The 16,712-nt window shown below is 47.5% G+C and overlaps 1 protein-coding gene across 2 annotated transcripts in view; it reads right to left on the reverse strand.

The window, feature by feature from the left end:
* Positions 1–481: 481 nt before the first annotated feature.
* The window catches only part of IL13RA1 (interleukin 13 receptor subunit alpha 1), a 246,991-nt gene continuing 230,760 nt past the window's right edge, over positions 482–16,712 (reverse strand). For both annotated transcript variants that reach the window (XR_015295297.1, XM_086918715.1), the window contains exon 10: positions 482–1,278. Coding sequence is in view for 1 of the 2 variants with exons in the window: in XM_086918715.1 (XP_086774841.1) it covers positions 1,168–1,278 (111 nt within the window). In the remaining variant the exon portion in view is untranslated. The remainder of the gene's footprint in view (positions 1,279–16,712) is intronic.

The raw sequence follows: 16,712 nt of genomic DNA on the forward strand, positions 1-16,712 counted from the left end.
TTTCATTTTTGCACTTTTCCTTCAAGACGACCACTACACCGCAAACATCATGAAATGTTCAGCCTACTAACTGTATTTGAGACTGTATATGCTGATTGTGAGAACTGACAACGAATCAGCAAATATTCCTCCTTTTACAATTTTTGCTCCAGTGTATTTGCTCGATTGGCGATTATGAGTAAATATTAGCTATTACATGATTAGGAGATTTCATCTTCATTTACTAAATGGCAGAGAGGGCTCGACATGAAAACTAGAAGTATATTGTGACCTATATGCAACTACAGATGCAAGGTGTGGTTAATGCCGGGTGTGATCCGTTTTGTTCTTGGCAATGGGCGTGGGGGGTGGCTTTTGCAGAATGTTCACTGGAAGTTTAAAAAAAATGTATAATGAGAAAATATGTTTGCATCTTTAGCGGTGTGTGTGTGTGTGTGTGTGTGTATGTGTATGTGTGTGCATACATAAACATACACTGAGCAACAGCAAAGCAGCATTTAATGTCTTGCAGGACAAGCAATCAATAACCCCAAACCTATCAGAATAAGCAACGCCTAAAAAAGTCTCTTGGCGAGGCCACCAACTTCGCTAGTCATCATTGGACATAAACAAGACGCTGTTATAGTCACCCAGAGGCACAGCATCTGGATTTTGACTATGGCTAGCTTGAGGTGAGACACACTTAAGTCGTCCTAGGGCTGTTTGTATGTTCAGGCACAAGGTTAGGGAAATTGATACTTCTTCATAGGAAGGCTTTTCAATGTATACCCTGTCAAAAGAGGTAGTATGGTTATTCTAGATATGATCAACAAGAAACAGTTTTTAAAAAAAGTATAAAGGAAACAGTCACTTATATACATTATTATTGTTCTTGTTGAAGATGGTCCAAGAAAATATGGAATCTTCTCAACAAAGTAAGGCATCTTGTCCACGCTCTCTGGCCCAAGCAGGTCAATGTGCAGCTGCTTGGAATTTGTATAAAAAACCTGCACTTCTGTAGCAAAGCTCTTCAAGCAAGTCCAGTTTACATTAACAGCATCTCCAAGCAAGTCCGGTTTACATTCATAGCATCTCCAACCACGTCCAGTTTACATTAACAGCATCTCCATGTAAACAGTTGACCGACATAGATGACCGGCGTCTTCTTTTCCACTTGCAAGTTAGCACTCAGCATGGCGGCATCTCAGGAGAAGTCTCTTTCTCGACCAGAATCACTGAACAGGTTTCTTCCTGAACTGGTTTATTGGGGGAAACCATGGGGCTTTTCTTTATCCACTGCTATAAAGACACAACAAGAAGACTTATTTTCAGTACATTGTGCGAGTTTCAAATACATTTTACAAGTATGCAATACCAATACTTTGTGTGTGGGAATGCTTTACAATTTCTTTGAATAGATACCTTTGGGATGCTGATGAATTAGCAATAAAGCACCAACGCATTGTTGGACATTCACATTAAAGAGTGTTGCGAGATGCTTAAATCCTCCCTCTTCCCCGTGATTCAGATGAACTCCTTGGACAGAACTGCAGAATACGTTTTCCATTTGAAACTCTCACTGCTTACAAATGAGTGGATTTTAAATTATGCAGCAGGGTTGACTAAATTGTGCAGCAAGAAAAGGCACATTATGCGGCAAAATGCAGCAAATTTTGTGATGTCCTATTTCATTATTTTGTCATTTTTGCACTTGATGACAGTCTGTCAGCATAGGTTGCACCTCATTAGTACCCAGTTAATACCCAACTATAGCAACAAGCAGCAGAAAGGTGAGCCGTCAAACTTTGCAAAGGACCTTCCACTGCGTGGCAGCATGTTGCTGTGTTTTTAGTAACCTTTGAACTGTTTGAGCTTAAAACACATTTTTGATGTTGTTAAAATCTGAAGATTCTATGTCAGGACCGGAGGCTTCAGATTATGCTATATCTTCCTTTGCTTTATTAACATAAAGAAACCACAGCAGCTCAGGAAAAGATATAATAAGAACAAAAAATGCTTTAAACACAAAGCATTGACGTAATGTTCAACAAAAAATCAACAACTCCCAAGAGTCTCTTTGCTTATAATAATAGTCCATAGTCCTTTGTCTCTGTCCATCATCACTATATAACCGGACTTCCCATCATCTTCCTCCTCTTTCTTCGCTGCTCCCGCAGCCAGATAAGTGCTTTTCTGTTTCGACTTCTTTTTATTGTGATTGATTGTCTTGTGTGCGGTCTTTGGGGACTCCTTGCATGGTTTATTCCCTTTCAGAGTCCCCGGTTGCGGGAACGTTCTATCGTTCCTACGCGACTTTATTCCCACTTGTGTGCGGTGTGTACATAGACCGCAAGGGGGCGGCCTGTCGTCTCGCCGACCCTCCGGCGCGCCTCCGCAGTGCGAGGAGCCACGCCGTGGGGTCTGCTTGCGCAGGGGCCGACCCTCGCGTACCCCTCTGACACCTGGTGTTCCGGGTCTGTACTTTACCAATTTTGACGCCCTCTGGGGTCTGTATAGCGGTTCTGACCGCGTGAATCGCCCTCGGGCGAGATCTGTGCACCTCTTTTCCGTGTGTGGCCTAGCGCGCTTGAGGGGTACGTAGACCCGGTCCCGGCGAGGAGGGTCTGCGCGCTTGGTGCAGCCCACCTGCCACGTCAGCTGGCCCAAAAACGTGATCGCAGCCGCTGGGCCTGCCCACATTCGAGAACTTTCTCGGTTGCCGCCCTCTTGGGTGCCCCGCATTTGCCCCTTGGTTCCGAGATGGAAGGGGAGTACGATGAGGAGGCCTGCCCCTATCTGCAGGATGATGAGTTTTATCAGGCGGTGGACAACTCCATCTATCGTTGCGTGACGGAGGTGGTAGGGCCCATGGAGGACCGCCTCTCTGCCCGCATCGTGGAGGAGTGTGCGAAGCTGGCAGCGGCGCAGGTGCCTCCGTCCCCCGAACTCCCGGGGACGTCCGGCGGGTTGCCACCCGCTCCGAAGAGACCCCGTGGTGAGGGACCTTCATCGGAGGCCCAAGGCGTGGACAAGGGCGCTTTCGAGCGACTTCGTGACGCCTTCCTGGCCAAGGCGACGGCGGTGCCTCCGGCGCCCTTGGTGGACCCTGGCACTTCGGGCGACGTGTCTACGGCGCCCGCCTCCCCGATCTACGACTCCCCGGACACGGATGACGACGGGGAGTCGACCCGCTCTTGGCTCCCGACACCTTCAGCGAAGGAGATGCCCCGAGACGAGTCGGGCATGCTGGACCTGGACGAGATCGTCCACCCCCGATCCGCAGCCTGGGCCCCGGGGGAGACGGTGGCGAAGTTTGTCGCGGGCAGGCTGCGCAAGCCCCTGGAGAAGGAGGCGAGGGGTTGCCTGCGCGGGGAATGCCCTCGGCCTACTCTGGAAGGGAAAGTGGCCATGACACCAGAATTGGACCCCAAAATGGCCACCTTCCTGGCGAAATTCATGAAGGACCCCAGGAAGGGGATCGACCGGTCCTGGCGGGCCTGCCAGGACAAGCTGTTGGATACGGTCGGGCCCGCCACGAAGATCCTTGATATGGCGGAGGAGGCCCGAGCGAATGGCACCGCCATTTCACCGGAGGTGCTCTCCAACTGGGCCCAGAGGGTGATCGTATTTTTGGGCAACGCCAACTGTGCCCTATCCACGGAGAGGCGGCGTTCGCTCCTTATCAAGCTGGATCCGAAGCTGGGGGACCTGGCCTCGTCGGAGGCAGGTGCCGTGGCTCAGGGTGGCCTTTTCGGTGAACCTTTCATCCGCGAGCTGGGAAAGTTTGTGAATACGTTCACGTCGCTGGACAAGGCCCAGTCCAGCATCAAGAGGGTGTTCCACCAGCGTTTTTCTGGAGGGGCCGGTCGCGGCAGGGGCCGCGCGATCGGCCGTGGTCAGCAGACCAACAACCGTGGACAAGGCTCCGGAAGAGGTCAGTACCAGACCTCGGCCAACTACACCAACTTCTACCCCACGAGGGGACAGCGCTATGGTGGCAGAGGGTTCAAGAAGAACTCCGGACAAGGAAATGCCCCCGGTAAGTGTACTTTGCTTGGATCATGTTCCGATTGGGGGGCGGCTGGCAAGCTTTTACGGGGAGTGGGAATTGCTCACTGCCGATGCTTGGGTTTTGCAAACTGTGAGAGGTTTCCATATAGAGTTTTACGACCAGCCAACTCAGGCGAGGCCCCCGCGCCCGATGGTTTTTTCAGACTCCGACGCGCGATTGATAGACGAGGAGGTCTCAGACTTGCTGCGCAAGGGAGCCATCCGTCTATCAACGCGCCACCCACATGGGTTCCTCAGCAACGTCTTCTTGGTAGACAAGACGGATGGGGGCAAGAGGCCTGTGATCAATCTCAAGGAGTTCAATGGGTGGTTGGTCTACCTTCACTTCAAGATGGAGGGGATCCACCTCCTTCGGGACGTGCTCCTCCCTCGGGATTGGATGGTGCGACTGGATCTCAAGGATGCCTACTTGGTCGTTCCCATCCACCCCCCTCATCGTCGTTTCCTACAATTCCTGTGGGACGGCAAGGTGTTCGAATTCACCGCCCTGCCGTTCGGTCTTTCTTCGGCCCCGTGGTGCTTCACGAAGGTCCTCCACCCGGTAGTGGAGTTTCTCAGAAGTCAGGGGGTCCGTATGCTGGTATACTTAGACGACATCCTCCTCATGGGGCAGTGCCCAGAGGTGCTGGCAGGACAGCTGCGCCAAGCTGTCGGCCTGCTTCAGAGGCTGGGGTTCGTCATCAACGGCTCCAAGTCGGTTTTGGTTCCCACTCAGCAGATCACCTTTTTAGGTTTCGTGGTGGACTCGGTTCAGGCGGTCTTGAGCCTTCCAGGTCGGAAGGTCGCAAAGATACGTCACCTGCTTCGGCAGACGATCGCGAGGGACCGTACGTCTCTGCGCCATGTCGCCAAGGTGGTGGGTCTTCTATCGTCCTCCATCCAGGCGATTTTCCCGGGCCCGCTGCACTACAGGGCTCTTCAGCGCCTGAAGGCGCAGCATTTGCGCCGTGGGATGTGTTACGATCAGTGGGTCCCCCTCACGGACGAAGTGAAGGAGGAGATGTCATGGTGGCTGTCTCACATGGAGGCATGGAATGGGCGAGCGATCTTCGGGTCGGCTCCGGACTTGATCATAGAGTCCGACGCCAGCAGGTCGGGCTGGGGCGCCCGGTGCGGGGATTTTTCCACCGGCGGCGCCTGGTCGTCAGAAGAACAGCAATTGCATATCAATTGTTTGGAGCTCCTGGCGGGCTCCTTCGCTGTTCGCTGTTGGACCAAGGATTCGGTCAAGGCCTGTGTCCTGCTGCGGATGGACAATATTTCGGCGGTCCGGTATGTGAACCACCTGGGAGGTCCTCGGTCCCGCGCCTTGGCGGACTTAGCGAAGGACTTCTGGGATTATTGCCTGTCTCGTCACATTGCGGTGACGGCGGAGTATCTGCCAGGCCAGCGCAATCAGGTGGCGGATTGGCACTCTCGACATCTCAGGGATGCCAGCCAGTGGAAACTGGATCCGGGAGTCTTCCGGTGGCTACACTCCCTTTGGGGCCCCTTCTCGGTGGACCTCTTCGCGTCCCGTCTCGACCACCAGCTGCCGCGGTTCTACAGCTGGAGGCCGGACCCTCTGGCGGAGGCCACGGACGCGTTCTTGCAGGATTGGAGTCGGGAACAGCCGTTTGCGTTTCCCCCGTTCTCCATGATCATGCGAACGGCGGCTCAAATACGCCGCCAGGGTGCGGAACTGGTGTTGGTTACACCGCTGTGGAGGTCTCAAGTATGGTTTCCGGTTCTTCTGGAACTTTCTTGGGATTTTCCAATCCTACTCCCCCTGTTTCCTCTGCTCCTGACGAGCCCGGATCAGGAACCTCACCCTCTCGTCATGCAGAACACTCTCCGCCTCGTGGCGTGGAGGCTCTCAGGAGACGCTGGACGCTCCCGGGCCTTTCGGGGTCAGCTGCGCACTTGCTCTCCAAAGCATGGGCCGATAGTACGACGAAGCGTTACAGATCCGCTTGGCTTAAGTGGATGCGTTGGTGTTTACGAAGGGATTTGGATCCCATGGTCGCCGGCCTTGTTCCCGTGCTGAATTTCCTGGCTCATTTGGCCGACAAGGGTTTAGCGTATAGGACGATCAATGCTATCCGGTCGGCGATATCTGCGGGCCATGATAACATCGATGGCCATCCGGTAGGGGAACACCCTTTTGTGTGCCGGCTTCTGCGAGCGGTTCGCCTCGCACTGCCGCCGGAACCCAGGTACTCCGTCCTTTGGGACGTCAATTTGGTTCTGAATCTGTTCCTGTCGTGGCCAGCGAATTCTTATCTGTCTCTTAAGGAGCTCTCGGCGAAATTAGCCATGTTGTTATGTCTGGTCTCTTGTAGGCGCGTCTCGGACGTGCGCGCGCTGGATGTTTCTGCACGCGTTTTTTCCCCGGATGGGGTTACTTTTACGGTGGGCCGACGCACTAAGACGTCGTCGCGTTCCATTTCTTATCCAGCCTTTACTGACACTCCTAAGTTGTGTGTCGTGCAATGCCTCAAAGCATATGAGGACCTGACTTTGGATCTGCGCCCTTCGGGCGAGCGTCAGTTGTTGATTGCCCTGCGGAAGCCACACAAAGCTGTCTCCTCCCCCACTATTGCTCGGTGGGCGCGTTGGGTCATGCAGGAAGCGGGCATCAATACTTCTCTCTTTGGAGCGCACTCCGCCAGGGGGGCCATGGCCTCTAAGGCATTCTCAGTGGGTGCTCGTCTGGAGGACCTAATGCGAGCTGCGGATTGGTCCTCGGATTCCACCTTCAAGAGGTTTTATTTTAAGCCGGTGGTAGATTTGGCTCAGTTGGTGGTAAGTAAGCTTTAAACTAGCATAATCTGAAGCCTCCGGTCCTGACATAGAATCGAAATTTGCCTAGCTTACGTAACGGTAAGTTTCAATTCTATTAAGGACACGGAGGCGAGGATTATCCCACCCGGACTACAGTGGTGTCTCTACCCACCCGTATAGCAGTAAGTAAAGCGTTTCCTTTACGTTGTCAGTACTGTGTCGTTCACTGAATGCTCCTCGCCTTGTTGACGCATTTCCTGGGCCACCTCGCTGATGCTGTTCCTTTTTTGGCAGGCAACGACGGTGCTAAACAGGACCAATGAGGCTTAAGCGTGATCTGCGCGAAGAAAGAGGAGGAAGATGATGGGAAGTCCGGTTATATAGTGATGATGGACAGAGACAAAGGACTATGGACTATTATTATAAGCAAAGAGACTCTTGGGAGTTGTTGATTTTTTGTTGAACATTACGTCAATGCTTTGTGTTTAAAGCATTTTTTGTTCTTATTATATCTTTTCCTGAGCTGCTGGGGTTTCTTTATGTTAATAAAGCGAAGGAAGATATAGCATAATCCTCGCCTCCGTGTCCTTAATAGAATTGAAACTTACCGTTACGTAAGCTAGGCAAATTTCGATTACACAGCAGATGGTGGATTATGTGGCAAATGCGGCAAATCCATAAGTATGCGAGAAAGGCAGCGGCCGCACAATCGCATAATTCCAGTGGCCCTGTTTATGGAATTCCATATGATCTTTACTATTTCCTGGATGTTCAACAGTTTTCCCATTGGTTTAGAATGATGAATTACAATATAAGTGATACATTTTGAGACATGAGATCAATAGCAGGCATAAATATGTTTCTCACATTTCATGCTGTATTTGCATATTTTGAAAGTCTCCCCTTCTTTTTAGAGAGACAACACATCTGAGAACACACATCTGACAACATAAGGCTAGTGAAACTGAATTTGGGTACATACCCAAGTTAGATAAAAATTAACAAAAACTGACCAAAAACATGGACAAAAGAACAACATGATGAAGTATTAAGAAGAAAAGAGGGCAAGCATAATGGAGATAGGGTAAGGAAAGAAGTACAAAGGTATGAGTAACAGTACTGGGGTGAAGGTGGGCGTTGAACAAGGGTAGGGAAGATTTCCTAGGATATCAGTATGAAAAGAAATACTAGGTTATAGGCTGGATTACTGAATTGGTAAATTACATGAACTACAGTAAAGGTAGGATTATAAGTAGTAGTAGGTTACAGATAGTGGTATAATTATTGGGGTATTGGTATGGTAGAGGTGCCATGGTATAGGGAGCAATAAACCTTTAAGGAGATAGTTAGGATATAGGTAGGGTAGAAATATTAGGATATAGGCAGGGATAGTAGAACTAATGTATAGGCAGGGTTAGAGGTACTAGGGTATGGGGACTGGTAGAGTTACTAGGCTATTTGTCGGTCTAGAGGTAGCAGGGTATATGTATGACCAGATATACCAGGGTGTAAGAAATAGGATTCCTGGTTGGTGGGGCTATGCACCGAGGCCAGGCAGGAACCACCACTCCAGTCAAGGTTAGCTAGATACAGAATAAGATAACTTGCAAACTGGATGAACAGCAACGTACTTAAATTAAATGGTGGGTAGACGGAGGTCTTAGTTTTGGGCAATAAACCTGATCTCTGAAGTCCGAGTCACTGGCCTTCAGCTATGGGTGCACTGCCAGTTCCGTCTGCGTACGTGCGTAACCTTGGAGTGATCATCGATAGGGGGCTATCTATGAGGGACCAAGCCAACAGAGTGTCAGCCGTCTGCTTTACCATCTTGCGCTGGCTTGGAAAACTTTCTGGATGCTCCCTTCGGATACCCAGGGATCTGTGGTTGACGCCTTGGTGACCTCCAGATTGGACTATGGTAACGTACTCTATCTGGGGTCCACCAAGGCGGTCACCCGCCGTCTCCAATTGGTACAAAATGCCGCTGCTCAACTCCTTTGTGGATGTCGTAAATCAGACCACATTACAGATAGCCTGAGGGAACTTCATTGGCTCCGTATAGAAAGCTGTATAAAGTTCAAGGCGCTATGCTATATGCACAAGATTAAGATGGGTGTGGCTCCCCTTTATCTTCAGTCGCTTGTCAAGCCCTATTCTCCTTCCCGCTTGCTCCGTTCCTCATCTTAATACTTATTCTGTGTTCCTAAGTATAGGTTGTCCAGAATGGGGGGCAGTGCGTTTGCCAACCTGGGACCCAGACTGTGGAACTCCCTCCCGCTGGCTGTTCGCGTGGAGGTCAACTATGCTTGCTTTCGAAGAGCTGTTAAAACCTGGCTCTTTCATCAGTAGAATTCTTTTTATGGGTGTCAGGTTACTTTTGACAATCAGCACAGGGAAACCCGTTTGGGTAGCTGTAGCGCTTTACAAACTCAATAAATAAATAAATAAATAAACATCTGCTCACCCTCAGGTAGCTTGGCACAGAGTAGTCAGTCTTATCTATAAAGGCAATGTGTAAAGTATTTGTGCAACACACACACACAGTACCCCAATGAATATGCCACAAAAAGATTCCACACTAAAAATATAGATTATAATTTTATATGAATAAAACAGGACCAACATAACAACAATCTAATAAGTAGAACTGGTGTTATGAAGTTTTAAAGAATAAACTAAAAACAGAGCTTAAAAGTTAATAGCGCTAAAAGATTCATTTAGGTCACGCTACATCAGGGTGAATCCAAAGTTCAGGCCTACCATGATGGAGTGCAGGTCGGATGCCCCATTCAAGGAAGAAAACAAGTAAAAGGTGGATTTTGGTTCAGAAATATTAGCTTGAATAAGGAATCCCAGACCTCTGGTGTTCCTTCACCTAAATCCACTGAATTCTTAATGAGGGCCACGATATAGCTACTGAAACTTTGAATCAGTATCCTGTTACTTGTGGGATAAGATGGGCATGGTCCCAAAGCATTTGTTAGGTAGCAGATTTGTCATACCTATTTTGAAGCCGTTTCAAAACCTAACCCTCTCTGGTTATTGTGACCTCATTTTGTAACTAGGACAACAATGTTATAGGTAGCTCTACACACCTTTGCAATTTAAGCAACTTTCTTTTTACATATACGTGTTCTGACGAGAGGCATAAGAACTTTCTAAATATGTTACTTAGTCTGGTACTACAGGTACCTAAAATGTTCTTGAGTGTTCCAAAGGCCTAATTCTTACAAGTGGCTTGCATTTATAACATAACATAACATGTACTTTTGTATAGCGCACGTATCACCCGATAGTCTCAAGGTGCTGAATAACAGATGTATATTGTTACCTAACTCAATGGAACTCATTTTATCGACCTCAGGTGGATGAAAGGCTGAATGGACCCGCCGGGATTAGAATCTGTGACCATGAGGTCTTTGGTCGAACACATGCCCCTGCAGTGGATGCATTTGTCCACTGCGCTACCAGACCCGGCTGTCCACTGCACTACCAGATCCGACAAGCAGCCGTGATGTAACAAATGTGTGTACAGTACACTGTTTATAAATGGAAACTATTCAGGAATAGAATACACTTTCTTTTTATGAGAAGAATCAATAGTCCTTTTTCACCATCTTGTACTGGGTAATTTTGTAAAAGACAGGAGAGGGGACTAGGCGATCAGAAAAAGAGTGCACAAAGGGGAGTTTCCATTGGTGTTGGTAGAGGATTTTTAGTGTATCATTCTGCAATCAACATTGATCAAGCATGTTATTTACATCATCAATGCCTGCTTCCTTAAAGAGAATTCATCTATGTCTTAGACATAGAAGCTTACCAGTCAAGACGTCTGCAGAAACTTAAGAAGACATCTCATCCAGCCTTTACAAATTTCAATATTGGCCTTGAAAACAATCAGGAGAGGCCCATTCAGGTAAGACTGGTGGGGCAGTGTGAGGGGAATTCAACATCCAATGCAGAGGGAAAATCAAATACAAATTTTATTTTCCCTCGCCGTCTGTTGAATCCCGCTCCCCCCGCCACCATGCCTCACTGCTCTTACCTGCACAGACTGGGCCTGAAAACAATGCCTTCATTCTAAAATTCCAAAATTGGGCAAACATCACGAAAATGGAGCATGATACCAAAGCCACTGTCCCTTCAATCACAACGAAATTCCATTGAGTACCGTTGGAAATCTCAAGGTCATATTACATAGCATTCTCACCCACAAATAAAGACAAGAGTCTATCAGTTTTCCAGAGTGGCCAAACAATGGCTCACATCTTGAACATATCCAGTAAAACACATATATTCTTGGTGTAATGCACTGCACTTTATGCAGCTGAAAGAATATAATTATCAGCTACAAAATGTGCAAAACAATGTGGCCTATTTGAAAAAGGATCTATACATTGTAAACCACCCATCTGGAACTCAAAGACGACCAGGGGCTGGACACAATTAAAAGCCATATTGCTTATACATAGTGGATTCTGGGTAAGTGCAAACGTATCTGTCATAAACCAAGGCACTGGAGTTTAGACAGTCTCTCTTAATATGTATTAGTACCTTGCTCCCACAGCAGAAAGATATCAGCCAGGCCATCCTGCCGTAATAGCAGCACTGATATAAATTCACACTGACAATATGTCAAACACATGACCTCTCATGCTCGCGCTTTCACGAAGAGTTTATAATTAATCTACAAAGAGCAGTGGATTATTTGGGGCCATTCGGTTAATGATGTCACAATGTGTCTCAAAACTCAAGCAGACATCAACTAAAGAAGCATTAGTCAATGCTTATTCTTTTAACTTGTTAGTGCTGCATTCCTGGGTAAAGAGAATTGATATTTTTTTGTGCTGACTAATCCCTTTAATATGAAGGAGCTTCATCAGATGGTGCTAGTGGCTCACATAGTCTTGGGAGTATGTCATAAAACGTCCTTTCAGTTTTCTCACCAATCTCTAATTGGTTGCAGGATTTTGGAGGTACTGGTAGTATGCTGGTGTACAGCAGGATCTCTGTCATTAATAAGGTCCTTGTAGTTCCTTTGATCAGGTCCCAGTAGTAAATTACATAATAAAATGGGCAAGTTCATCTTTCCTAAATGCAACAAAACATTAACAACAATGACTACCTCAAAAAAGACAACGTTGATTTGATATCAGCTGTCTTCCAGAACATCAGCACCAGATTTACTCCAACAAAAACATTCAATGATGCCTGTGACTACCACAAAGTGTTGACAAACAGCTCCAAGCGCATGAGCATTTTCTGAATGAAAACTCTCCTGGCAGTCTTGCACTTTTTTTATGAAAAGAGGACAAGAGAGCATGGATTTTTGGGGCCTGAGCACTCCTGAAAATGAGGACCTTATGTTTACTTTTTTGCAGAATCATTTTGTTTTTAAAATAATGCTCAATTTCAATATAATTATACCAATAGAAAGACAATAAAGATAATTACATGCCATTTAATATGCTGAAAATGTTAAAATAAAACGTTTTAACCTCACATGATTAAACCGGCATTCCTATGAACTAGAACCCTCGGACTACCGAAAAGCGCCATACTAATTGCATGATAGTGCTAGAGCGAATTTCATTTTCAAATAAAACCCCTTTTTATTTAAAAACTGCAAAAATCTACATTCTAATAACACATATACTAAATGCAAAACGTTTGTGGCAGGTGAGCATACCTTAATGAAATAAGCCTACAAAAAGTAAACAAGTGCTGACTTAAGTTAGCCTGACTGTTGATACCATGTTAACTGAAAATAATGCATTAACATTGAAAGGCCTGGTTTCACGTTTTATATTTGTTTTCCACAAAATGTATTTCTCTTATGCTGCAGATATTGTAACTTTCCAGAAGCCTTCTGTTAGTGAATATGCATTTGTTTTGTATTAGACAGCTGATAGTGAGGTTCTCACCAGAAAGAAGAGGAGGTAACAGGAAGGATGATTCCTGAGTCTGGACTGCAGAATGTGAAAGATGCAATTTTACAAGTGTGGGAAGATGGGGGTTTACCTATTCCCAGGAGTTTACTACAATCCTATTGGATAATACAGGAAATTAAATGATACTTGTTGACATTTGGAATACTGTGTGTTTATATTAGTGTGTGTTCCTAGAGCAAGGCAGGACTTTCCGCTGAACTTTTTTCTTAGGAGGACTTTTACTCTGATGAATGTTCTGTAAGTATTGCTCCTTTGAATTTCTTTCATTTGCACTGGCAGGGGATTCATCTTTATGGGAGGTTGCTTAGCTTATTTCATTTAGGTCTTTTGCTTTATAGCTGAGAACATCTTCCAGCTTATTATGCAAAGGCTTCATGCTTATGTATCGATCCTCTCATCAGTACTCTTTACTGGGTATCTAAACTGACCCTTTACTGTATATTCTTCAAATTGATCTAGATTAGGGATTTTCCATTATGGAACACGCTTGTAGTATTATTATATTATTCACTGTAATCCTGACTAAAATTCTGTTTTACCTTCTATTGAAATATCAATTATTGGTTTATGTTAATTTCTAATGCAGATGCTTAATAGACTACATTTTTTACTGATTAAATACTAAAGGAACCCTATAACTCTTATAAAACTCTCTTTGTTGACTGTGCTAAAAGACATAAATTATTGATCATATTATTGGATTGATGTATATGATTGTTGCTTTCATTTTTTCTTGTTGTCGAACAAAGGGCTGACCAGTGGTATGGGTTATTTAATGATTACACCCGAAGATAAAAGGTATAGACAATCCCATTCCCTCAAATTTCACTGGTTAAGGGCCTGATTAGGATCGCAGTTTTCCCGCATCCTCCGGGCCGGCGGAAGCCACCGCCGGCCCGGAGGATGCGGGAAAACCGCTGCGGAGGCACAGAAGACCCACAACCAAATTAGGATGGCGGTAGGTCTCCAAATCTGTCCGCTGCTTTTCCGCCGCTTTCGTCTTCCGACCGCGGCGGAAAAGCTCTAACATGGCTGGCAGTGTCTGTCAGACACCGCCAGCCATATTAGGATAGCGGAAAACATATGCTTTTCCACTGCAGCTTTTCCGCCGTGGAAAAGCATATGGAGATTGCCTTCGGGGGCCCGTTGCGGGCCCCCTTGGTGACGGGGGGAGGGGGGTGCACATGGGGGGTACCTATGGTACCCCCCTGCATTTGCATGGACAAAGTGGCGGGCACCGCGCGGTGCCTGCTGCTTTGTGCACGCAAATGCCGTGCATGCTTTTTTAACATTGCGGAGGGTGCAGCTTGAAGCTGCACCCGCCGCAATGTTAAAGATTGAGGATGTGACCGCCACCCTGGCGGTCACATCCTAATCTGCACGGAGGGACCTCCGCAGCCCCTGCGGACGGTCCCTCCTACTCTATGGTGGCGGACGGACTCAGGTCCGTCCGCCATCATAATCGGCCCCTAAATGCAAATAACAAGAATACCAATATTGCTTATATACTCCCGATTGATAGGATATCATACTACACGAAATAGCAGATGAGATGTGGTATTCTGAAGCAGTTAGCACAGATCTGCTGTGTTGAATGTTCAGTGCGATTTCAATACGTAAAAGGAAGTGTAAGGGAAGACATTCAGGGATCTCCTCTTTTGATTACCATCCAGAAATTTCTGTCAGCTCCCCTCCTCTACACCACTATGCCCCCACCCTATATGTCTCTTATCTCTCCCTTTTTATCCTTCCTCATTATTACCCCAAAGCTCCTGCTTCCCTATGTTACTCCAGACACAATACCTAATCATGCCCTTTTCCTCTGCCCCATTTTCCCTGATCCATCAAGTTCTCCTGCTCCAGATGTGCAGCATTGAAATACTCGGAAGCAGCCCGTAATCTCGGACAGTACATCATGGCATCCTTAGGACAGCATTAAAATGTGGAAATTGGAGGAGCAGCGTGGAGTGAATCAGAACAAATTTAGCAGCTAAAACAGGCTCACCTCTACTTTGATGATGAGTACGACTTACTGTTGGTTTACATCTGCTTTACTTTTAGATTGCCAGTGGTGAGTCACACCTACTCAGAACTGGCCCCAAAAAACTATGGGGCAGATTTACAAGCCCCTTGCGCCTCATTTGCGCCGCCGTTGCATCACTTTTGTGACGAAGCGGCGGCGCAAAAGATGCGCCATGGTGCAGGCTATTTGCAACGTGACGCATCTGGGAGATGCGTCACGTTGTAAAGCCCTGCGCCTTAAGGAGGCGTTCCGGTGCAGGGGGGGGCGTTCCGGCGCAGGAACGTCTCCTATAAGTGGTTGAGTGAAATCTACAAGATTTCACTCAGTCACTCTTAGGCCAATGCTACGTCAAAACCCTGCGCCTGCTTGAAGTAGGCGTAAGGCTTGGCGCAGCATTAGTAGAATGGGCCCCCCAGAGCATTGCTGTAGCTGCGTCGCGCATGCGACGCAACTCCAGCAATGCGACACCTTTACGGCACAGATGCGTGATGCATCTGTGCCGTTTTTGCCCCATGGTGCGCCGCATTGTAAATGTGGCGCATCATGGGTGGCGGAGGCATGGCCCACAATTACAGGCGCATCCCTGCTAATTTGCAGAGATGCGCCAGTAATTGTAAATATGCCCCTATGTATTTAAAGTGGATGGCCATGTAGGAGTAGACAAGCAAATAGCAGTAACAGGTCTAAATGTTTTAGAAGCGAGAGGCATGGCATAGATCTGGGAAGTTTTGGTGGCAAACTGTATAAGGATCTCCTGCCAAACAGAACAAGTGTGTTGCTAGACAGATAAGAAACTTGTGACTAGATATGCTCATGGGCAGTACCAAGCACAGTTGCTGGAAACACAGTAGCCACTATGAGCAACAAACCAAACGCTGCTCCATGCCGGGGCTCCCGCAGCACACTGCATGTGATTAGAGAGCTGCTATATCCCAGCAACAGCCCATGCTGCCCTGTTTGGGTCCTGCAAAAGGCCACATACATCCCACCCAGACAAGAACAATGGCTAGAGAAGCTGCCCTAGCGGCTGTGCCCTAGTGCCTGTATGAGGCACCATTTTGCGCCCCAAGGTAGTACCAACAGTGGAAGCAGAAAATCAGAGTGAGCTCGCAGTTTGTGGGAGTGGTTTGAGGCTGTCACGTCTGACTGGTTGAACACAGCCGTGGGTGGTGTGTGGTGCTGGGCTGAGCGTTTTTTCCTGCTCTTGTTCCAGCTCCCTGCCATCTGTACTTTGCCACCATTGGAATGTTGGCACCAGTGTCCTGGGAGCTGGGACTGGTGGCTGGAGTATTCTAAACCCCACCTGATTGGTTGCCAAATTGGTTGCCTAGTTCCAACTTCTGTCTAGCAACAGAAGTTCCCCTGGACTGTGGCAGTAAGGGCTGCCCGTCCAAACAAGGGAGAAGTTGAGAAGTTTGTTCTACACGGTGTGAAACCTCCGTCACCATGAGGCCCCGCCAGGGGGGTGAGCGCGAGGGCAACAGAGGTGGCTGAGCTAGGATTTAGTGCAGTTTGCGGCCCTTTGCCCCTCTAGCTACTACCTCCTTTTTCCTGTATAGTTTCTCAGAGGAATATACAATAACAAGCCTTCCTGCAACAGCACTGTGATTATTTTCTAATAAGACCTTCTAAAATTACTGCCAAGATTGTTCTGTGAGACAGGTGAAAGAAGCTATAGGGGGAGCTGCTCACATGTGGAATAAGTAAAAGCTGATCTACGGGGCTTGATTGACTCCTCTTTTCTGTGGCACTCCTCCTGACTTTGTTCTTATCTGACCTACTGCCCCATTGGACCAAGTTTGGGGTGGGCTCTTTGGTGGGAGTTATCCCACCTAGTAAACAAAATAGTCCGAGTTCCGTAAGGGGCTAAAATGAAAGTAAGGAAACTCTTCTCTGGCCCCCTGGTTTTAGCAAGAGCTTGTGTT

This window comes from Lissotriton vulgaris, chromosome 4_1, assembly GCF_964263255.1.
Source record: "Lissotriton vulgaris chromosome 4_1, aLisVul1.2, whole genome shotgun sequence".
NCBI classification, from domain to species: domain Eukaryota; kingdom Metazoa; phylum Chordata; class Amphibia; order Caudata; family Salamandridae; genus Lissotriton; species Lissotriton vulgaris.